Here is a 22,943-nt window from a genome sequence, read left to right as displayed (position 1 = left end):
CAGTCGTTGCAAAAGCAGACAAGGCACGAACACAATAATAATATAATAATAATCCTTGCATTGGAGACCGGCGCCTCGTCACGTCGCCGTTGCGACGTCCTCAAAGCGCCTCACAGAATATACTGCGAAGTGGATCGACTGTGTATCTATCTTTCGTGGGGGCGAAACGAAGCACCAGCTCCATGTTGAACACCTCTCTGAGTGACGGGGGCTCCAGCTTTCTCAAGTGACATAAAATCAGGGGGCTCTGGCTTCTCCCCACCAAGTAGTCCTGTGACTCCACCCCCTCGAGTCTGAGTGACAGGGTATCGGCTCCACCCCCTCGCGTCTGAGTGACAGAGTATCGGACTCCACCCCTCGAATCTGAGTGACAGGGTATCGGGCTCCACCCCTCGAGTCTGAGTGACAGGGTATCGGGCTCCACCCCTCGAGTCTGAGTGACAGGGTATCGGGCTCCACCCCTCGAGTCTGAGTGACAGGGTATCGGGCTCCACCCCTCGAGTCTGAGTGACAGGGTATCCGGGCCCACCCCCTTGTTGAGTGGCACGGGTCATGTGGCTCCTCCCACCCCCACCCCCCCTTGTCGAGCGACGCGGGTCGTGTGGCTCCTCCCCTCTGGCCTGAGTGACACGGTTCTGGCTCCGCCCACTCTTCGGTTGGCGTCGGTTATTTTGAATTTGTCGCGAGCGGCGGCCCGCGCTCCGGCGGCGGGGAGACGCTGTGAGACCGAGAGGCGGCGGCGGGGCGGTGTGTGGGGCGGGGGGATGAGCGCGGGCCGGAGGTTGGCGGCGTCGCAGGTAAACGGACAAAACCTATTCCGCGATGGTCGCCCGAAAGCAACAACGGGAGCCTGGGTTTGTTTAATGTCTGTCACCGACACCATCGGTTGCCCTGGCAATGGTTACTGTGCTGAGGCCTCCCTCCCGCCCCTTCAATCAGCCGGGAGGGGGGGGGCACTGGAGAGGGTGGTGGTGGGGGGGCACTGGAGAGGGTGGTGGGGCACTGGAGAGAGGGGTGGGGGGGCACTGGAGAGGGGGGTGGGGGCACTGGAGAGGGTGGTGGTGGGGGGGCACTGGAGAGGGTGGTGGTGTGGGGGGCACTGGAGAGAGGGGTGGGGGGAGCACTGGAGTGGGTGGTGTGGGGGCACTGGAGAAGGTGGTGGTGTGGGGGCACTGGAGAGGGTGGTGGTGGGGGCACTGGAGAGAGGGGTGGTGGGGACACTGGAGAGGGGGTGGTGGGGGGGCCTCTGGAAGAAAGGGTCCCTCTGGAGGAAGGGGGGCCTCTGGAGGAGGGGAGGCCCTGGAAAAAGGGGGGCCACTGGAGTGGGGGGGGGGGGCACTGGAGAAATTTTTCGACAAGTTTTGAAAATGGAGAGGGCAGAGATCCTTCTATAATGTCTGCTTGCTTCCACTTAAATAAGTTTAAAAAGCTCTGAGGCTCCCACAACTCCTGACAGTACTGCCGTTTGAATATCTGCGATTATCTGTGAGAAACGTACCTTGAAATTTGGCAATGTTGTTTGACAGTACTGTTTGGAAAATGTCTTTTTAACCTCGATATTTTCTATTGTAATTACACCAAGGTAAAGGACTTTGTACCTGCTAGATCAAACATCCATCCATCTTCAGCACCAGCAATGAAACAGCGTCCAAGAGATCTGCTGGCCAAGGAAGAAGAATACAAGTATAACACCTTTTTGAATGAAACAAACAATATGTTTAATGTTGCATTTTATGTCCTATAATGTGACTGGTAGGTGGTGGGGGGGGGGGTAGGGGGAGAGATGGTAAGAGCTGAGCTGGAATTGAGTCAACCCTACTGTGGTGGTCTCGGTTGTCCAGTACAGTATTCCAGGGCACTACTGGTGACAGACCAGCCAGCCCGGCTCATCAGGCTGGGTGAGGCTGGCTAATGGGTGCAGGATTCGTGCCATTGCCTCTTGTTAACCCTGGAAGACAAAGGTCTAACAAGTAAGGCGGTCCTAGCAGCGAGAAGTTTGCCAGACAATGCTCTCAGTCAGCAAGCTGTACAATTTTAATTGGTTGAATTCCAGCAATCCTGAATACACATTGTGGGGTCCTCAAGCCTTGTCTTTCACCAACCTGCTACGAATAGGCTCAAGACCCTCCTCTTCAACCGTACTTTCGATCTCTCTGCTTCCCCCCCGTCCTTCATCCTTCCTGACCCCAACCCCCAGCTCGGGTCCGTAACTCTGTCTGTCCAGCGCCTCGGTATGACCTCCCGATGTGAAAGGCGCTATACAAATGTAATTTTGTTGTTGTTGTAATACTCTGTGGAATTAAGTAAGCAGGGTGCAATCCTCTAGGGAGGGAGACTGCATTCCATTCCTGTAACAATAACTTGCATTTATATAGCACCCATAACATGTTGAAGCGCTTCACAGTGGAGGGGTTGGGCACCGAGTTGGGGATGAGGGGATGGGATTTGAAGATAGACAGAGAGAGTGAGTTGGAGGGATAGTGGCAACTTTGATAATTAGTCTGGAGTTGTTTGTAATTGAAATCTAAATTTGTCATCATCGAATATTTCTAAAATAAATTCTACAATTTGTTAGGCGATTAAATGCAGAACTTGAAGCAAAAACAGCTGAGCTGGTCCGCCAGGCTGAAGAAGTTATGGTAAGTGCAGCCAATGATTTAGAGACTGGATTTAGAAATTTACTGCTCTCTGCAGAGGATGTTCCTTCATTTTTCTCCTATTTCCTCCCTTCCTGTTTTGACTCACTTTCTTATGCTGGGATATCATTGTATGGTTTCCATCAACCTATTGGCCATTCTTTATGTGCGCGCCTTGGCAATTAGTGTTTTTACAATGATTGCCCTTGTTTGGGAGAAATGTTCTGAGGAAGGTTGGTTCCAGATTTTTTTGCAATAATTTGTGTCAATATTTATATTATTTTATATGTATCTAGAAGGGACAAGAAAAAATGCTGTCTAAACCAGTATCGTCTCATATTGGAACTGATATCCTAGAAGATGACGAGAAACTAAGGTACGATAATTGGGCATTAAATAAAATGAAAGAATTGTTAAGCAGGAAAGTTTGGAATAATGAATGTTCTCCAACTGTTTCTTTCCTTACTTCACAAAATGGAGTCTGATATTCCATAGATGTTATTAATAGTAATAATAATACTTACGTGTAGTATAGGCCTTTCATGTCGATAGGATGTCCCAAAGCTCCTCACAGGATACTCTGTAAAGAAGAGTGACAAACGTGTATTATCGCACTTAACCAGATTGAGTCTCTTGTAGCTGATTACTGTACATCTAAAGATGGTGACCCCATTGCAGTGTTGATGTGGTTCATATTTTAAAAAGGGTTTTGAAGTCTTGCTAAGCTTTTTATTTGTTATTCATTTGCATTGATGGTATCAAGATAAATAATTCATATTCATTGAGCTTTTCTCTACTTTTGATAAGCATCTGCAAGAGAAAATTGCTTTAGAAGTTGAATGCAGCAATAAGACAGATTAATTTGGTGATAAGGTTTTCTAATGATTTAAAAATGCACATATGACTAAAAAATATATGTACAAGGATGCTCATTTTCTGCACTGAGTTTCTGAAGTCAGTAGGCTCCTCGTTATTTGAGAACAGAAATAACATAACAATTTTATTCTATAGTCAATGAATAATCCGTACAGGACCTTATCCCCTGTATTTTACCAATTCCAAGTAACAATTACCCTCTTAATGTTTTTTTTTCCCTAGAGAATTCCTTTCCTCTGATGTAACATCTCTTGAAAGTAAAGTATCAAAGGTATTAACAGAAGTGTATTCACATCAGCTTTTTCAGATAATTCATTGATTAGGTTTGGACATAAAGGATTTAAACTCATCAGTTTTTAATGACATAGATTATTAAATATTGGTAAAGATTGTTAAAACCTGCACTGTAAAACTTGTGTCCTTTCAAAACACTTTCAACTTTGATAAGGAAGCATTAGCAGCTATGTCACTTTTGTTCTTTGTTCTCCTCAGAATAAGAATAAGGTTGGATTGAAAGCCACACAGCATAGCAGACCATGTTCAGCAAATAAAGGCAAGAAAGTGACAAAGTACAGTATATTTTATATCTATAAATCTAATTCATCTTGGTTTTAAAAAGTTGAACTTCATTAAAATGCAAGCTTAGAAACATAACCACATTTAACTGTTTTAATAAGATAATTAGTTGTAGATTAATTCTAAACAAAAGTGACATTTGAATGCTATTGGCACAGTGGAGAACACACTGGCAATCTACAAACGGGTGATCAGAGGTTTGATTTCCTCCTGCTTTGCTGAATTCCTAGTTTCGGGCAAACCACTGTGGGGAAACAGCAGTTTCCTGCCAAATCCACACTGTTATGCAAGAGATGCTGGTAGAGAGGGGAATGGGTGGATAATGAAATAGAATCGAGAGAAGGGTTATATGTCTTCAAAAAAACTGGTACTTTGCAATGCATAGAATCAATTCACAGCAAATCAGAATGACTTGAGCTTTAAATGGTTATGTTACAAATGAATAATGTATGTTTTCAATCTTTAGGATAAGTGCAGTGTTAGAAAAAAAATATTCATAGTTTTATGAATAGATTCAATGTAAGCCTTGAGAATTTAATATATATTTCCTGGCATTTATCACATCAATCAAGAGGAAAAAAAACATTTTATAATAAGGTCCTTTTGGATATGTGGATTAGGTGTAAGAATTTGTGGAATTTCTAGGTACCCTTTTAATAGGTGTACTAATGATCCAGTCAAGAAATGCGTCTAACTTTGAAAGCTCAGATGGTAATATCAAAAGGAATTTTCACATCTGAAAACAGCCAAATGTATTACTGAAATTGTGAATTTTTGAAATAATTGAGAACATGTGTTGGCTCACATTTACATTCACTCTGTAAATTCAAGCCTGATTAATGTCTGATGCTAAAATACAGTTAAATAGCCAATAGTATTGTTAGTCTAAGGCTTTTTCTATGTTATTTATTTTATTGTACATGACAGCCAATTTTAATTCACTAATGTACTGTGACATGCTTGGCAAAATTTGCCAAGTTGCAAATTTATTTACCTATTTTGAACTGTGTTTTCTTCTTAACATTTGCACTTTGGAGATTCTTAATTCTAAATTGATGAAAAAGTTGATATGCTGAACTGTAGATAGGAAGGTCAGTTCTCATGGGTTCATTTTTTTTAACTTTTAGTGTAAAACACAAAGCTACTGAATTGCATGCAGCTGATGATGTTGCAGTTCCAGCAGACAACTCTGATTTTTCCCTTGTAAAGATAATACATGAGATTGAAGGTAAACTGGAGGATGGCTCGCTTGTTGAAGTGGAAGATGATGTGATGCCCAGTGCATGCAATGAAATGGGAACAGGTGGGTTTGACCTTGTGCAGTTGTTAGTCTGCATTATTAATTCTGGTTGTTTGGAGAAAATGCATGTATGGACACTGGGTGGAAAAATAATTGAATTAATTTGTTTTGATAGTTAGAGGTGAAGATGAATACTGCTGTATCATTGGCAGCTATATTTTAGGAAATTATTATCAACATTTGATATACTTTGAATCTTATTTAAAGAAGACCTGTAACTTGACTTTATTTATACAAATTAGTTTGTGTTTTGAACTGCAATGGCAGTTTAATATTGTATTTAAGAGGTGTCAAGACTGAGGCTTATATAATACGTTTTTACTATAGTCTGCAGTATGAATGTACTTCCTTATCATTATGCAGTTCTTTCTTTTTAATGTGTTAATACTTTTATCAGTGATTCATTAATGATTCATATTTTAATATATTAAGACATTCTTGTTATTTGCAGAAAGAATTACGAAAATCCATAATTATTTAATCTGAATTCACAGAGGCCCAGATTCGATTTCTGAAAGCAAAGCTACGAGTAATGCAGGAAGAATTGGATAAATTGGTTCATGAGTATAACAAGAAGGTAAGAATTGAAATACAAGTTACACAGAGTAGTAGTAGTTATATTCCTAGTCTATATCAAATGCAAGGATTATTATTATTATTATTTTCGGTGTTATATTTATTTCCTGCCCATGACAGGAATTGTGGGATTTAAAATTCATTTCCCGTTCCTAACCCAGGAGCACAAAGCCAATTGTAACACTCCAAATGTTGCTCCGGCTGTGATCAGATAACTTATATTCTACCCATGACTTTCTGATCTAATCTGTAGCCTTGATGCATTATTCACTAAGTGGTTGTAATGGTCGATCAGTATTCCTATTTCGCAAATCTGTTGTGAATGCACAAATTCGTGATTTATTTACATATTGATCCAGCTTTCTCCACTTTGCATCACTAACTTTGCCTTTCATTGTTGAATAAAATTTTAGTGAGCATTTCAATTGGTAATAATAGTTCCAATAGAAATCTAATGGTAAGGATATTTCCTACTCAGTATCTTATGGTCTCTTATTCTGTTGGTGAAAAATAGGATGATGAAAACACTACTTTGAGCAACCGGCTGAAAGACACAGAGGACGAACGGAGCAGATTACAGAAAACAGCTGGCATTCAGCAGACACAAATCGAAAAATACAAACACTTGGCAGATGAGGCACACCAGAAAAGTGATGGACTGCAGCAGCAACTGTCTTCTTTACAAAAGGTATCTGTTCTGCATTACAATGACGTCTGAGAAAATTCACCTCCTGTAGAAGACCATTGTCTTTTCTGAGTTTGTTTAGTTTTCCCAGGATGGAGGTGTGGTACCATCTGTTTCCCAGTCATCCTTCTCAAGGCCTGATGACCCCATTGCCGTTACCCATTAACACTAACCATCAGTGCATGGCAATTATATGGCATTCTTAATCCAGTAGAACCTGCAATTTTTGTTGCCCTGTTAACTGAATCCCTTGAGAGCTAATAGTTTGTACGTTATAACTATATTATGAGCAGAAAAATGTTTTGAAGTTAACCAGAATTGAGTTACTTTGATTATTGGTACAGAGGAGAAAAAGTGGGAAACTTGATAGTTTTTCATAACTTAAATATTTCATGTGGGTTAAACTTTAGTGTGTGTTATCGCTTTTGAAAATCTTATGTTTAAAAAAAACTTCCAAACCCGAGATGATTTTTAAAAATATGAATGTTAGCAGAATACACTTATTGCAAAATATTTTCCAATCTAAAGTGCTACATTTTGCTTCCCTAACAGTTTATTGTGCAATAGCCAATAAAAATAAAGAGGATCACAAAGAGTATCAGAGAGATTTCAGTACTTGTTTCAGTTTTAAAATCTAACATGCAACACAAACATGGTGACTGTACTGAAGGGAGGTTATGATTTTAACCTCTATTTGTCAGCTAGTGTTCAAACCATGTGAGAGACTCAGCAAGGAAGGGAACAGGTTACCAAGGGTAACCTATAAGGATCTGCCCATGACTGGGTCCACTGCTCAGATGTCCATACAGCAGCTGTTTTTTTTAGTTTTTAAGATATTTTAAATCTTCTTTGCCAAAGGTTAGCAGAAAAAAATATTTGTTGTTTAACAAATTATCGATTTAAAGTTGCAAAGTGATATGAGGAGAATTGAACTAGTCTCTCTAAAAGAGTAGTTCAGTCTTGCTGAGGAGCCAAAACGTAGACGTTTTAATGAATATTGTTCCAGAATAAAATTGTTGAGCAACTCAACTGAAGCAGGATAAAATTAAATATCAAGTAAAAATAGCCTTGAGGAGTCAAGAGGAGAGTTATAGACACATGTGGCCGTGTTGTTGATAGGCTTTCTGTTTGTTGCTATTATTTCACACAAGTGAATTGCTACTCAATATCTTAAGTTGTCAAATGTTAGTTGCACAGTTATTTCAAAAAAACGCTCTTTGTATTTTTACTTTACATTCTCTATAATCAGAAATATATTTTTACAAAAATTAAGTAAAACAAAGGTAGCTTTTGGAGGATAGTGTTAGTTTACAAATACACTAAGAATAGAAATTCAGGCTGGATTGGACGTGCTATTTATTTCAATTCAGATATTTGTCTAATTATAACTTAGATTGATGCAAATATCATTTTAGGGCAAAATGCACACTGCTTCCTCAATTGTAGGATTTTACAGTCTCTATTTACTTGTGATTATTCAAACTGATTCTAAAATAAAGAAGTGGAATGGAAGAACAGAGTTTAGGGAGGGCTGAAGTTTCCATGTTGCCAGTAGTGCAGATTGATCCCGCTTCTGGCTGTAACGCAATTTTCCACATGGTAGATGCTGTAAAAATAACTACTGGTAAATTTCCAGCTTATCCTCTCTCCCCTCTCTTGACTACCACTATGGCTTGGAAAAATGATTGATGATGAATAAAGGGGTAGGTGAATAGTACAGTATTACTGACCCAAAGTTACATTTACCACAAGTAATGATGGCCTGAGATCTGCTATTAATGAGCCCAAAAATATTTTGGACTAATTAAACAAGTGAGCTCCAGCAAAAATAGGGTTTATAATATAATTCAGCACTGAGAGGTTGTCTCACTCAGAGAAGCTATAAAGCAAACTGGTCAGACATGTTAATAACACTAATCACCAATGAACAGAAATGCGGGTGATTCAGTGATCCTTTTCATTGGTTAACTGCATAATTAAATGTTATAATTTGACTTTAACAATGGTCAACCCATAAATTAAACAACAGCTCAAAAAATAGCTTATGGACTATAAGACACATTTGTATTTTTGTCCCCAAATTACAATTACATTTTTTAAAAAACAAAGTGGCTTGTTGCTGCCATCTGCTGGTGAGTAGGTAGAATTCCTATTGATTCTTAAGAGATTTTTATACTTATCTTTTTATTTTCTTGCCAAAACTTGTTTTTAATTTTCTGCCTTATTCCCTTTACTGGAAGGTAACTTAACTCGTTTTTCTCCCACTATGATACAGTTCCAATTGTAAAACTTCTCCATTCCATCCCTAGCTAGTGCTATTTTCGAGTAATATAAATGCTGTATCATGCACAGAAGTTGCCTTCAGCAGTAATAATAATAATAATTCTCCAATTGGGATTTATAGCAGGGCTTGTTTAAAAGGTTAGTTATATCAGAAAATACTGCCTTATTTAATTAAATCCACTACCCAATAATTAGCTTAACTGATGCTCAATCTGCTGATGGCAAGCTTTTACCGCTGTGTTGAACCAATAATGGAAAATAAGACCTGGCATTAGCAGTTCCTCAGCAAGAATTTGTGTCAATTCTGCCGTTTTCTGCGTGTCACTAAGCTGACATAAACATCACATATAAAATAGGGTCAGTAATTTTCAGAACTATTATGTATATCTAGAGTGGGTGCACCATTAATAAGATTGATTAATAGCAAACACAATTTCCTGTCATTTATCATCTTAAAAATATTCCAGAAATGTTCATAGTCGTACATTGCCTGTTGTAGGATTTGGAGAGCCTGAAGAGGAGCCAGAGACAGAACATCACAAACCAGAATGCCACAGAAGTTCGTCTGAACAGGGCACTAGAAGAAGTTGAAAAATACAAGACTGAGCTAAATAAACTGAAGCAGGGCAATAAGGTAACGTATAAAGTTCATACTTAGTTCTCCAGTTAACACAGACATGAGTACTTTCAAGGACTTGCTAATGTTGGGTTCATAACCATATTGCCAGAATGTCTTTTGAATAGATGACACAAAAGGCTTATACTTTTTTTAAAAAATGCATAAATGCCATTTTTAGAAAGCTATTAACATAGAGCACACACTAAATGTTTCTGTTTAACATCAGGACACAGCTAATCAAGACAGAGGAAAGATTGAACAGCTGAAGACAGAAAACAAGAGGTTGGAGAAGCAGAAAGCTGAACTAATGACAGGATTTAAAAAGCAGCTGAAGCTAATAGATATTCTTAAAAGGCAAAAGGTAAGCTGTGAGTTTTCAGAAGATAATTTCATTTTCAATATTAGTATGTTTACAATGACAATAATTTTGTTTGGAGTTTTGAAACCATGTTTGTGCTTCAGTACATGTAAAAGACTTAAATGATAACTTATAACAGCAGTATGAGAATTATAGGATTTTCATTTTTTACAGATGCATATAGAAGCCGCTAAGATGCTCTCCTTCACTGAAGAGGAATTTATCAAAGCATTGGAATGGGGAAACTGATTAGAATAGAAAGCTGGCTTTGCAAAATATAAATTTAGTAGTGATTGTGTGTTGAATCATTTTTGTTTGTGATTAAAACTTATACGCTGTTCTACCAATTTAACTTTTTTTTAAGGATTATTGATGTGTTTTGAGATGTTTTGAAGTTGCAACAGAAGGCACCATAAAAATGCAAACCTTTCTTTCACATAGCAATGCATCAAATGGAGGAGGGTTTGTTACTGGTTTTCATTTAATGTTTGATTTAATTTTCTCCTTCCCATGCAAAGCACAAACACTGAATCCTGAGTTTAGAGAGTGGGAGCAAAATGTTTGAAAACTTGCCCACCAGTGGTGGGTTGGGTAAGACCAGGTGATGCTCACTGGGCAGAGTGGCCAGGGCAATATGTTCTCTCTGCCTCCTTATTTGTTTTACAGTCAAATTTCACTGTAATGAACCCCCTTGAGACCGTCAGAAAAGATTGTTATATCAGGGTGTTCACTATAGTCAGAGTTAAAGAGGTGCATCTCCGAGCCGACCTCCCAGATACTTTGTGATCTCACCAGCGGTCCGAGAACTCAGTCAGGTTTGCCAAGCCAGCGAGCAACAGCCCTCAGGAGCGCACATCGGTAGCAGCTGCCATCATCCCAGCCTCTTCAGCTGAAGGCCACCCGCGACCCCCTCACCACAGCGCCAAGAGGCCAGCCTACTCACCGTCCGATCACATGCTTGGGCTGAAGGACCATTGAGGGCGAGACGATTCAAAATAAAAAGCGAAGCCAATGAAATTCTGCTCTGAAGCACCAGTAACAAGCCTGGTTTGCAGTTTGTGCCCAGAAATCCATTGTTGTGTCCGGGTTGGTCATGTTTAAGTGTCTCTTGTGCTAAGACTCATTTCCACTGAAAATAATCGGGTTTTGCTGTTGGAATTGTTAAAAACGGAGGGTTGTTAGAAGCAGGATTTTATTCAAGTTCGACTGTTTGTTGTGCTTTGTAATAAGCTCTCTGCTTGGATGAAAAGAACAAATAAGTTATACTCAGGAACCTAACTAATTTATATGAGGGAAGAGGGAATGACATCAACAGCTTAAGAACTCAAGAACTCACTGAGTACTATTTAGTAAGAATTCTCCAGTTAGGCCATCTGATTAACCTAAGTTTTGCAGTGAATGTAAAAATATTGAGTTGTATATAGTACCAATATATTTTAAAATAAAATGTCAATGGTTAAAATGTTTACAAAATTTCAGGTGAATCCTACATATTGACACCCTACATAGCTACAAACTGTATTATACTGAATGTCAATAAATATGTTTGCAATGGAGTACAAATTCTTTGGTTTTGTCATTCACTGCTGAAATAGTTTTAAAAGGCTTGTGTGCTTTTAACATTTAGCTCTAAAGCCTTTTGCTGTATTTTCCACTGAAAACAATGGAACCCAGAGAAGGCAATGAGCAAAAATACACCGACCTTTAGAATGAATGCAATTTTTTAATGAAAAAGGTAAATAGTGATAGATTTTGAAAGTTACAATAACTTAGTTCAACCAAATGATCACTTAAATTTTAAAAAACTTATTTCAGTTTTCCATTTAATTATAGAGACTTTATTCAAGTAATGAAGTAATTGATGTAAAAATTGTGGCTGTCACAAAGTATCAAACAACTATGGGTTTGTATTGTCCTAATTAATATAACTTGATATATTTAAAAAGAACAAACTATGAAGAATAAAATAATATAAAATAATTTATAAACTGATAACCCACAAGGAGCAATGTCATACTGTTCATAATATATCCTTTCTGTAAAGACGAGCAATACCATTTTTAAGTTGTTCACATGGTTTTATTCAAGTAATAATCTCTTATATTCATCACTGTTAAATTAACGACCAAAAATGATTTCTGCACAGGCTAATGGTTGTGATAAAATAGTTGAAGTTGATATCCATTATTAAACTTGTCTACTTGGGTTCTTCATTTTAAAACCATCCTTAACATGAAGGTAGCTCAACGCTTCTTTTCTTGAAATTTTCTTTGAAGTTTTCGTCAAATAGGTTAAGTTCATCTTCGTCTCTAAATATACCCTTTAAAATGCACAGAGAGAAATTAATTGTTGTTATAACCAAAAAAACAAACAGCAAGCACAATTTCATTATGTTTAGAAACAACCTTAAAAGAATATTTTAAAAAGGTTGGTCAGTCAATATTTGTCTGATCAGCTTTTGAAAACTTCTAGTTTATTTCTAAAATATTGTTGGCATATCTAATACCAGGTTGGTTGACACTAATTTAGCCGGTCGCACTCTCACATCTGCGACAGAAGATTGTGGGTTCAAACCTCATGTCGGGACTATGAACTCACATAATCAAGGCTGACATTCCATTGCTGCATTATTTGAGGTGCCATCCATTGGATGACATTTGACCGAGATCACATCTTGCCTGTTCAGGTGGACGTCAAAGACTGCACGACACCATTAGAAAAGGGGAGTTCCTCATGGTGTCCTGACCAACACATACAATTGACCATTCGCTTCATGGCTGTTTAACGGACTCAAATTGGCTGCAGGATTCACCTATGAAATAGTTACTCCACTTTGCAGTAAATACAGTGAAGCTCTTTGAGACATTCTCCCAACGTGAAAAGTGTTATATGAAATTTACCGATTCTTAATAATAATTATTAATAATTAAATTTCCAGTTTTACAGGAAATAAAAGCAGGACCTTTTGTTTCAAGTAGTACAAGTTAAGCACTATATGAAAAATTAACAGGTGTATAATTTTAAACTGGTACAAACTCACCTTTGGAAGATAGCCAAGCAGTTTACTCGCATGCTCTTTGAGAAGTTTTTGTCTTTCTTGCTCAATTATGTATTGACGACTTGCCTCTCGCCTCTCTTCCTCTTGGCGTTGTTCCATTTCACGTTTCTAATTAAAATACAATTGTTTTGTCGTGAGACACCGGAAACCATGAGAAACAAAGCATATGAAGTTCTTTTCATAAACTTAGTAATACAGAACACGAACGATTCTACTGCAGTTGCAAGAAAAATTTTCTTACATATAAAACCATTAAAATGTGAGCCCCAGGGCAACATAAAATACAAAGCACTTCCTCATAATCAGATACCTCAGGTGCAATAAAGTAACCCTCAAAATAAAATATTTTGGAAAACAGCCTAAAAATATTAAATTATAGAAATAAAAATGTGGATAAAGACCTTGCAATGTAAATACTGTGCCATTTTAAATAAGACATTACGTACTTGATCTTCTTGGAATCGGTTGCGCCGATCTTCAATAAGCTTCTCTACAGCCCTTCCATGTTCAAGCTGTTTCATACGACGTTTCTGTGCATTCATTTGCTCAATACGATCATCCTCTGCAAACTTGGCCAGCATGATTTCCCGTAATTCCGCTTCCTCCTTCTTGTGTTCCTCCTGGAGTTTCTGTTTGAAAACCATTTGCTGCTGGTAGACCCGCTGCATTTCAAGACGCTGACGGATTTGGTTTTCCATCTGTTCCTAGAAAAGCAAAAGAAGAAGTGTTGATGCAGCTGCACAGTGAGCGAAAGCACCAATGTGTCGTGCCATAAGTTTCATCCTTAATGATGCTGGAGTGTTGACCTCAGCTGTGCTCCCATGGATGGGAGGGGCGGGGGGGTGGGGGAGGGGGTATTGTAGTCTCCCATTCTTCACTTTTGAAGCTCAATCATTTTATTAGCCAGTCAACGTCAACATCCTACACCCAATCAGGAATCCAGAAGACAGTTCCAAAGTCTCCAACTGTGCTGCGATAAATAATTTGTGCGACAACAACTAATGTTAGGTTACCCACATAAGGGGATATCTACAGTAGTAGAAGTGAGAACCACATCGCACAAGCAATTGTTAGAAATCTGTAGCAACAAAAGTTGAATCTTGAAATGTACAGCCTTTTCACGTTTTTAATCCTTGTTTGTGTAAGAAATAATATTTTTGAAAACTTCCAGAAAACACCCAAGATTAAGGGGTTGTAAATGTTGGATGTGTCTCACCCCAACTCCACTCTGGGTACCATCTGGATTCAATATTTATAAATTCTGTATAATGTAGGTTGTGACCAATATCCCAATGTGTGTTTTCTCATGTTAGCAGCTTCTATTTCTCACTCACTGAACTGTCGCTTGCCAATACATTGCAAGCCAACTACTGGAATTCTAAGCGTGTGTCACAATTTTATTTTTCAAACTAGAACTTCATCAATTTGAATTGCAATACACAAACATTTTTTCTGAGGAGGAAAAAAATCCCAGCAAAGATTAAGGCTAAGATATATCTTAACGTTTCAAGTCAAGATATTTGTTGCTGATTTGGAAAGAATTGTACTTAGCGTATTTAGAATTAAAAAGAATTATGTTTCTATCAGAAAGTAATGATCGGAGGTCGAGCTTGACACTTACCATTTCTTGTTGTCTGGACAACTCCTCTTGTTCTTCAAGATACAATTCTTGTCGAATTTTTTCCATCTCTTCACGGCCATGACGCTCCTTTTCGATGTCCTCAGAAAGCTTAGGGTAAAAGCAAGTCAAACACTTGTTAGAAATTTAAAACTCTAATTCCGAGGGATCATACTACTGTACTTCTAAGGATACATGTAAGGTCAGCGAAGTAAAGATACGGTTGGTTACCTTCTTGTACGTGACTTCCTTCTGTTGTTCCCTTTCTCGAGCTTTGGCCATTCGGTCCTCTTCTCGGTGTTTCTGTGTATTCGCGTATTCCAGAATTTTTCTGTTTTCTTCTTCCATTCTTTCATGTTCCATTTGTTTCCATTCAGTCCGTTTCTTCTTGAACTCCTCAACATACCTTTGAGTGGACCTCACCTTTTCCAGCTTCAGCTCCCTCTCTCTGTGCAGAAAGGGATGAGTTAAAGATAATTTAAACAGATAATAGCATCAATTCTCAGATCAAAAGCATAAATTAATAACTTCATTAAGAAGTTTACAGCCCTGTCACTAGCAGATTGCAGCTTCAAGAAAACAGCATAGATTTTAAACAATTGACGAGATTGCTGTGTGAGGGTTAACTTTTTCTTTTCAATAGATGATGCGTGATTATAATATTTTGGCTGTCGATTTATAACCAGTACTAGATACTCATTTATCCCAAACAAAACACAGATATAGATGCTGTCGGATGAAATGCAAAACAAAAACAGTGTTCAGAGCCAGAGAAAGATGAGATTTGAAAATGAGAACGAGCCAGATGGCCTGTAATGATTTTTTCATTCCTGCTGGTTTTTATATTCTTAATTTACCTAAAATCTTCGTCGTAGATCTTTCTTACAATTTCATCAATCATTAGCTTATCTTTCAGGAATTCATCATAAGCTTCCTGTTTCTTCTTTTCCTTCTCATTAAGTTGCAGTTCCAATTCTTTCTGATATCTCAAAGTATCGTCGTGCCGTTTCTGCTCTATTTTGATTTCCTCCTGTAAAACCCTTTCACTCTCTTTCTTCATCACTTTAGAAATCTCGGCATCTCGTTTCTTGTGTAAAAAAAACGTATCTCTGTCAGCACAGAACTTACAAAATATTATTGAAGAAAGAGGCGATTGGTTTGCTTCTCAATAAAGATTACGTAATATTATTTTCTGATCTGAAAGCGTTCCTTAGCCTACAAAACCCACGCAACAATTTTTCACTACAAAAATACATTCTGAAGAGAAAATTCCATATAGTTTTATCCAAACACCAAAATATACATCAATACTAAGCTAATGTTAATACATTAACAAATTAGCCTCTGCCTTAAATAAAGCTTCTGCTTATACCTGTTCCCATATTATATTTGTGTGGGCTTCATACAGTAATTCAGGTAATTGGAGTTGAGGTACAGATCAGCCATGACCTTACCTTACATAATAATATTATTATTATTATTATTATTATTACAGAATGGTGGAACAGGCTCAAGGGGCTGAATGGCCTATTTCTGTTCCTATACAGTAATAGTTACTTCTGTTAGTTGCACCATTCGTGTCCGCCCTGAAAACATTGTTTAGCTCAGAAAATCTGGAATTCCTAAACGTTTCCGGTTGTCTAGAATTAATAATAATAAACAGGGAATTGGGGGTGTGGGTGGGGCGGGACAGAAATACCACCAGCTTCTGGACTCACCACACATATAACAGAAGCTTATCATACACATTCAGAGAAATGTGTTACTCAGCAATAGTAATCTACATTGTAAATACTTTACTTACTATCTGTTCATATCGGATGGCTTCTTTTTCAGCGATTTGAGCAGCTCGTTCTCGGTTCATGTAAGCAGCTTTCAGCTTGGCTTCCAACTCACGAAGCTCAATGCTAATTTAGATATGAAAAGAACCCACAAGAGTAGCTAAAATAAGTTAGGTAAGCACATAATCAGCACTTGTGGTGTTCTAGTGCAGGCAAACTGCATGAGCATCTTATGCCTGATCCCAAATCCAAAAATAACCTTGTTGCCTTCCATGGAAAGAATTAACTTCCAAACTTACACTCCAAAACTCTGAACTAGTACAGTATTGTAGAAGAAAAGGTTTCACAAGAAATGTTGCATATTTCAATTTCCCTTCACTATTACCGTGACATGTTTCTGGTCAGTACATTGGGTAAATAGCTTGATAATATTCCTGTTGTTTTTAAAATTACCTATTTTCTTTGATATGTTGTCTCATTTTTTCTTCTCTGAGTTTTTCATACTTTAATCTGTCTAGCTCCTTGGCCATTCTCTCCTCTTGTTCCAGTTGTTTTATTTTCAAACATCTCTTCTTTTGTGACTGTTGGATGGCATAACAATGAGTAGGGAACATTACATGCTTTCAAGGTTTTCAACCAGACCCCTCCCCTCCCCACCCCCCCCGCCCCCCCCCCCCCCCCCCCACTCCCTTCATCCCCCACCCCCAATAAATTTAGCTTGCCTTTATAATTGCTTCTTCAGTCTGTTTTTCCAGTTCTGCTTCCTGAAGTAATTTTTGGAAGCGCTTCTTCTCCACCATTTCTTCAATCTGTAGCCTGTTTAAAAGCGCTCGTTCCTCTTCAATTTTTTTCACATTACTTTCAAACAACATCTCTTTTTGTTTTGCCTGCTCTCCTTCCCTCTGTCGCTGCAACATTGTTTTTCGCTGGGGACCGAATTCCTGCAAACGATGGAAGAAATGCACATTTTCAACAGAAGCAGCAACACGTGTTTAAGCAGATTTTTTTCCTTTCAAAATCAACCCTGGGAGACAAGTGAGCTCCAATCTTCATGGATGGACAAAATTAATATGCGTTTCGCCCACAAAATATAGTCAATTCACTCCGTGAAGCACTTTGATACATCTGAAAGACGTTCTAAGGCGCTATATCAAATGGAAGGATTATTATTATTATATAATCTGTGATTTCTTACAGTTCTTCAGATAACTGGAAATTCAAAGGTTAAAAAAGAATCTACATATTGCCTGCATTTAAAATATAGGACACAGAAGTAAACTTTCCTTTTCCGTCCTATACCCCTTTCACCATAAACCTATCCGTTTGTAAACCTAAATGTTTTGCCCCCAAAAATACAGTCAGTCCACTTTACAATATACTGTATTCTGTGGAGTGCTTAGAGATGTCCCATTATAAATGATAATATGCTATATCAAATGCAAGGTTTATTATAATAAATGATAATACTTGCACTTGATATAGCGCCTCACCACGTCTTCGAGACGTCTCGAAGCGCTTCACGGAACGTACTGTAAAGCGAATTCACTCTACATTTTGTGGGTGAAACATTAATTATATGATTTTATATTATATAGTGGACCGACCGACCCACACACCCACCGACCCACACACCCACCCACCGACCCACCCACACACCCACCCACCGACCGACCACACACCACCCACCGACCCACACACCCACCCACCGACCCACACACCCACCACCGACGACCCACACACCCACCCACCACCGACCCACACACCCACCCACCGACCCACACACCCACCCACCGGACCGACACACCCACCCACCGACCGACCCACACACCCACCCACCGACCCACACACCCACCCACCGACCGACCACACACCCACCACCGACCCACACACCCACCCACCCACCCCCCCCACCACCCACCCACCCACCCACCACCCACACCCCCACCGACCCACACACCCACCCCCACCGACCCACACACCCACCCACCGACCACCCACCACACCCCCACACACCCACCCCACCGACCCACACACCCACCGACCGACCGACCCACACACCCACCCCACCGACCCACACCACCCACCCACCGACCCACACACCACCGACCCACACCCACCACTGACCCACACACCCACCGACGACCGACCCACCACTGCCTTTCCCTCCCACCCACCCACCCACCGCGGTGACGGGGTGTCAGGCCTTCCACCAACCGACACTTCAGTCAGACTCGAGGGCGGACAGAGACAGCGACAGCCACAGAGAGAGGGGCGCGGGGCGAGACACAGCCACGTGAAGGTGCGGGTGGGGGGGGGGGGGGGAAGGCCGACGCGAGCCTTACAGCCATTTACCGCCGGCGGTTAAGACCACGAGTGGCTCCGCTGTCAGATCGTCGCCCCGCCGCCGCCGCTGCTCGCGCTCCAGCCTCCGCCGCCGCCCGTTGCCGTGGACACGCCGCGGCCAGTAACGGTCGCTCCGATTGGCTGGAGCTGCGGCACCTGCCCCGCCCCCTCCCCCGGTCGCTAGGCGACGCGTGTCAACAAATAGGGGAGGGGGTGCGCGCGCAACTGGAGCAGCTGCTCTGGGCAGGGACACGTGTGTTGCAGGTCCTGATGGCTGGAGACCCCACTCCCACCTGTCTGTCTGACCTCTGCTCCACTGTTCGTTCAGACACCGATTGGATTTTTCCAGTATTTATTTCTACGTGTGTGCGTTTTTTTTTTAATGTCCGGATTCCTCCCATGTGCAGTCCTGCAGCTCAGGGGTTAGAGCGCTCGCTTTGCAAGCGAGAGACCGGAGTTCAATCCCCGGCGGGTCAGGGCCACGCCTCGGGCAAGTTTCCCTACTCCACGCAGAGCCCTAATAATAATCCCTCCAAAAAAACAAAACAATAATAATAAATTGGTCATTTTCGATCCACGACTGTTTGCGGGACATTGCTGTGCGCAATTGGCTGCCGCGTTCGCCCACAACTATACAGTCAATGCACTTTACAGTGCGTTCTGTGAAGCGCTTTGGGACGTCCTCCCGACGTGAAAAGCGCTATATCAGATGCAAGGATTATTATTATTATTATTATTATTTTCTAAAAGAAACCGCGGTTTATTTTAAACCTTGGGGTCCCTTCTGCCTGTACGGGTGGATGTTAAAGATCCGATGGCACCAATAATAATAATAATAATAATAATAATCCTTGCATTTTATACAGTGCCTTTATCATGTCATTGAGACATATCTTAGATTTTATAAACAGATCCATTTTCGGCTCTTCGTTTCGACGGCTGTGTTTCACCCACAACATATACAATCCACTTTGCAGTACATCCTATGAAGTGCTTTGAGACGTCTCGACTTGAAAGGAGCTAATATCAAATGGAAGGCTTATTATTATTGAATAAATAGCGGCGAAACAGCTTTCGGGATATAATGCAATTCGGGATCATTAAAACCAAACAAAAAGGCATTAATGCATTCGATGGTTGTAAAAATGTATGGATGCAAGTGGATAGTTTATTCGTTACAACTTTATTGCATGAGAAAAGAAAGATTTAAAAAAAGTCCCTCTCAATTTAAATCCCCAAAACAATCTCTTATTGACACATTCCCAAATCACCCATCCGGTGTTTATATTCTATTCTGTTCAAACTACAGTATATTTAAAATAATTGATGAAGAATGGAAATTGCAGTATAATAGAGTGTTGGGTTCAAGATATTATGTATTTTGTGTGGACTTTAGTCAAATGTGTTCCTTATTAAAACCATACTGCTTTTTAGGCTGTTTATACCTTTAAGATTATCTCCAAATAAATGTTGAAAGGAAAAATAAATCCACTTATTAGAATGTGATCTGAAATAATCTCTATTAAATCTAAAAATTATTAATGGAAACTGCTTTACCAATTGAAGAATTTGGGGCCATTATCAACACTTTAGCCCCTGCTGCTGCTAATTTTTCAAACTTTAGTGTTGTTTTGGACTCTGTTGTTGACCCATTACCTAGGCTTCTCAATTTAGAATGCATATTCTATTGAGGTAACGTAATTGTGTAGTATATCCGTGTTCTAATCTCTGGTGAAATTATTTCTAAATTCCCCAGAGCTTCTCACTGAAAGCATAATATTGGTTTAAGGATGTATGACACTAACAAATGATGTGGGTAGACAATACTTCTGAATGTATTGACTTTGTATGGCTAGAGCTATGCAGAATTTAGGAAGCGACTGCAGTTGATTTCATTGTTTTCTAAAATGTAATACTTACACTTTGTAAATATAAATGACTTACATGTTTCTTTATGCAAACACTGTACAATGAAGGTTGCCAAATAAATTGAATTATTGCATTAAACTTTGCTTTTTTAATAGTAATAATGGCAATTTTTCACTTGCATGACATCTAATCCCACAGGGCATAGTTATGCTAATAAGTCTTAGTATTGCTTGAAAACAAATGATCACTGTACATCATTCTTTTGATTTAAACTAATTGATGCTTAAAAGAGCACTATTATCACAAAACAATGCTCAATAAATTAAAGTATCACCATTAATCTTGTTGGTGAATGCCTATGGTGGTGCATTGTAATATGTGAAATGGATTACGTCTTAGACGTGAGTTTCATTAAACTTTTCATGAAGTTCTTCAAGATTCATAATCTCACACTTATTTAAAATGAACTCCAAGCAAACATAACCCAAACTTGAGTAATCAATTGACTGTTTGTTTCACCCAATAATGCTCTCCGATAATTTTAAAAGTATCTCCAGTCTATGGAACGTTTTCCTATTATGGACTTCATCCATGGCCCCACAATACCGTTCACAAGCATGTACTTATCCAGTTGTTTCTTTATATAAGACTTTATGTGGCACAGCATAAATTACTGGGGTGGGGTTTATTACAATGCATTAATGAGACCTAATAATTAATCCTTGCATTTGATATAGCGCTTTTCACGTCGGGAGGACGTCCCAAAGCGCTTCACAGAACACACTGTAAAGTGAATTGACTATATTTGTGGGCGAACGCGGCAGCCAATTGCGCACAGCAATGTCCCACAAACAGTCGTAGATTGAAAATGATCAATTTTTGGGGGGGGGTTTTGGAGGGATTATTATTAGACGTGTGGAGTAAGGAAACTTGCCCAAGGTTTCGCCCTGCCTGGAATTGAACTCAGGTCTCTCGCTTGCAAAGCGAGTGCTCTAACCAGTGAGCTACAAACTCCAAATTGAATAGAAGTATTGAATAACAAGGCAGCAGTCCTCAATTTCATTTGATTTATTTATTTACCTTTTAGGATAAGATGGGTCAATTGCCGTAGAACTATTGCTTGCGGTAATTTAGTTTTCCTCTAAAGAACACTCCTTTTTTAAAATAAGGGCCAGTTTTCCTCTGCTGCATCTCATCTCTGTTATAAGGAATGATTGCCAACACCCGAAGGATATCTGAGCAGAAAGAGAAGTGGAAGGCAGCACAGCGCTTGTGTCTGATCTGCTAATAGCAGTGATAAGATGAGATAAAAACTGGCTTTATCTTTCCAGCCACCAGGAGCTCAGAGGTCGTAATTAAGGCTGTGCATCTTACCACAAAAGATGCTTTAAAAAAATGACATGTCTTAAACATTATTTACCTCCTCACTTGCCACTTGAACACAATTACCTAGCAGTCAGTGCCAGCTGAACAATTTGGCCCCCCAGAGAACATTTGCATACTGTATTTAAACTTACACATGGCACCAGCAGTTTTGTGTAGGATTTGCATTCCTGCCAGTACGACCTGTCTCGGGAGAGGGGTGGGGAGGAATATGTTTCTGGTCCAGTGAACATATCTGGGTCTCAATATGACAATTTTGGCTAATTTTAGGGGGGAAAATAAAGACGCGTGCAAACAGGGGATGATCTGAGCTTCACTGGTAACCGCTGCAGGGAGTTTCTGTTACCGTCCACTTTGTGAGGGCTCAAACCGACGCTTGTCGGGGCTCAAATGACCAACTAGTGACTATCCTCCGGGGGGAGGGGGGGGGGTCGGGGGGGGTGGGGAGGGGGGGGTGGTCTCTAGTCCGGTTCCTAAGCCAAGCAGATCTGCAGTATTCCAGGGTCCTGCTGATGACAGCACAGCCAGCCTGGCTCATTGGCAGGCAGGGCAGACCAGTTACTGGAGCAGGGAGTCTTCCCACTCAGCTCCTGCTAACCCTGCAAGACAAAAGCTCTGATGGGAAGGGTGGTCTTAGTTGGACAAGCAGTGGGAAAACTTGCCAGGGTGTGGCAATCTTTAGTTGGTTAGACTAAAGTTAGACTTTAGTTGGTTTGAACCTGCAACTTTCTAAGCCAAAGGCAAGAATTTTAGCAACTGAGGCAAACTGAGTTTAATTGGGTTGTAGGGTTGGGAGGAGAGGATGAACGATAGGTAGGCAATAGGCAGGCAGGCACGCCTAGTAGATACCATTTTATAAATGGAATTGAGTTTTTTCTTTTGAAATCACAGCAGACAACGTAACATGGACCTTGTTTTGTACAACGTACTGAAATTCTTTTGAGATTACCACTCAATTCTAAATATGAAAAATGTTTAGTCT

The 22,943-nt window shown here is 40.0% G+C and overlaps 2 protein-coding genes across 5 annotated transcripts; one reads left to right on the top strand and one right to left on the bottom strand.

Annotated features, from left to right (window-relative positions):
* The first annotated feature begins 745 nt into the window (after positions 1 to 745).
* On the top strand, positions 746 to 11,472 carry tex9 (testis expressed 9). 3 transcript variants are annotated; one of them, XM_007906562.2, is made up of 12 exons: positions 746 to 797; positions 1,583 to 1,683; positions 2,576 to 2,639; positions 2,933 to 3,012; positions 3,735 to 3,783; positions 4,005 to 4,081; positions 5,216 to 5,391; positions 5,883 to 5,965; positions 6,479 to 6,652; positions 9,432 to 9,566; positions 9,778 to 9,912; positions 10,084 to 11,472. In XM_007906562.2, the coding sequence occupies exons 1-12, from the start codon at positions 765 to 767 to the stop codon at positions 10,156 to 10,158; spliced, it is 1,182 nt and encodes a 393-aa protein (XP_007904753.1). In that variant the 5' UTR covers positions 746 to 764; the 3' UTR covers positions 10,159 to 11,472. The 3 variants fall into 3 exon arrangements, with proteins under 3 accessions (XP_007904753.1, XP_042200058.1, XP_042200059.1); XM_042344124.1 differs by lacking the exon at positions 746 to 797 and adding an exon at positions 1,328 to 1,485; XM_042344125.1 differs by lacking the exons at positions 746 to 797; positions 2,576 to 2,639 and having other exon boundaries at positions 1,635 to 1,683.
* A 492-nt stretch (positions 11,473 to 11,964) lies between these two features.
* mns1 (meiosis-specific nuclear structural 1) lies at positions 11,965 to 18,808 on the bottom strand. 2 transcript variants are annotated; one of them, XM_007906544.2, is made up of 10 exons: positions 18,709 to 18,808; positions 17,089 to 17,307; positions 16,820 to 16,947; positions 16,390 to 16,492; positions 15,443 to 15,672; positions 14,817 to 15,033; positions 14,589 to 14,696; positions 13,414 to 13,671; positions 12,950 to 13,075; positions 11,965 to 12,229 (listed from the first exon to the last, which is right to left on the bottom strand). In XM_007906544.2, the coding sequence occupies exons 1-10, from the start codon at positions 18,712 to 18,714 to the stop codon at positions 12,137 to 12,139; spliced, it is 1,488 nt and encodes a 495-aa protein (XP_007904735.1). In that variant the 5' UTR covers positions 18,715 to 18,808; the 3' UTR covers positions 11,965 to 12,136. The 2 variants fall into 2 exon arrangements, with proteins under 2 accessions (XP_007904735.1, XP_007904740.1); XM_007906549.2 differs by having other exon boundaries at positions 11,966 to 12,229; positions 18,719 to 18,808.
* Between the last annotated feature and the right edge of the window lie 4,135 nt (positions 18,809 to 22,943).

This window comes from Callorhinchus milii, unplaced genomic scaffold, assembly GCF_018977255.1.
Source record: "Callorhinchus milii isolate IMCB2004 unplaced genomic scaffold, IMCB_Cmil_1.0 Scaffold26, whole genome shotgun sequence".
Taxonomy (NCBI): Eukaryota; Metazoa; Chordata; class Chondrichthyes; order Chimaeriformes; family Callorhinchidae; genus Callorhinchus; species Callorhinchus milii.
This window is presented reverse-complemented; position numbering and strand designations above follow the sequence as displayed.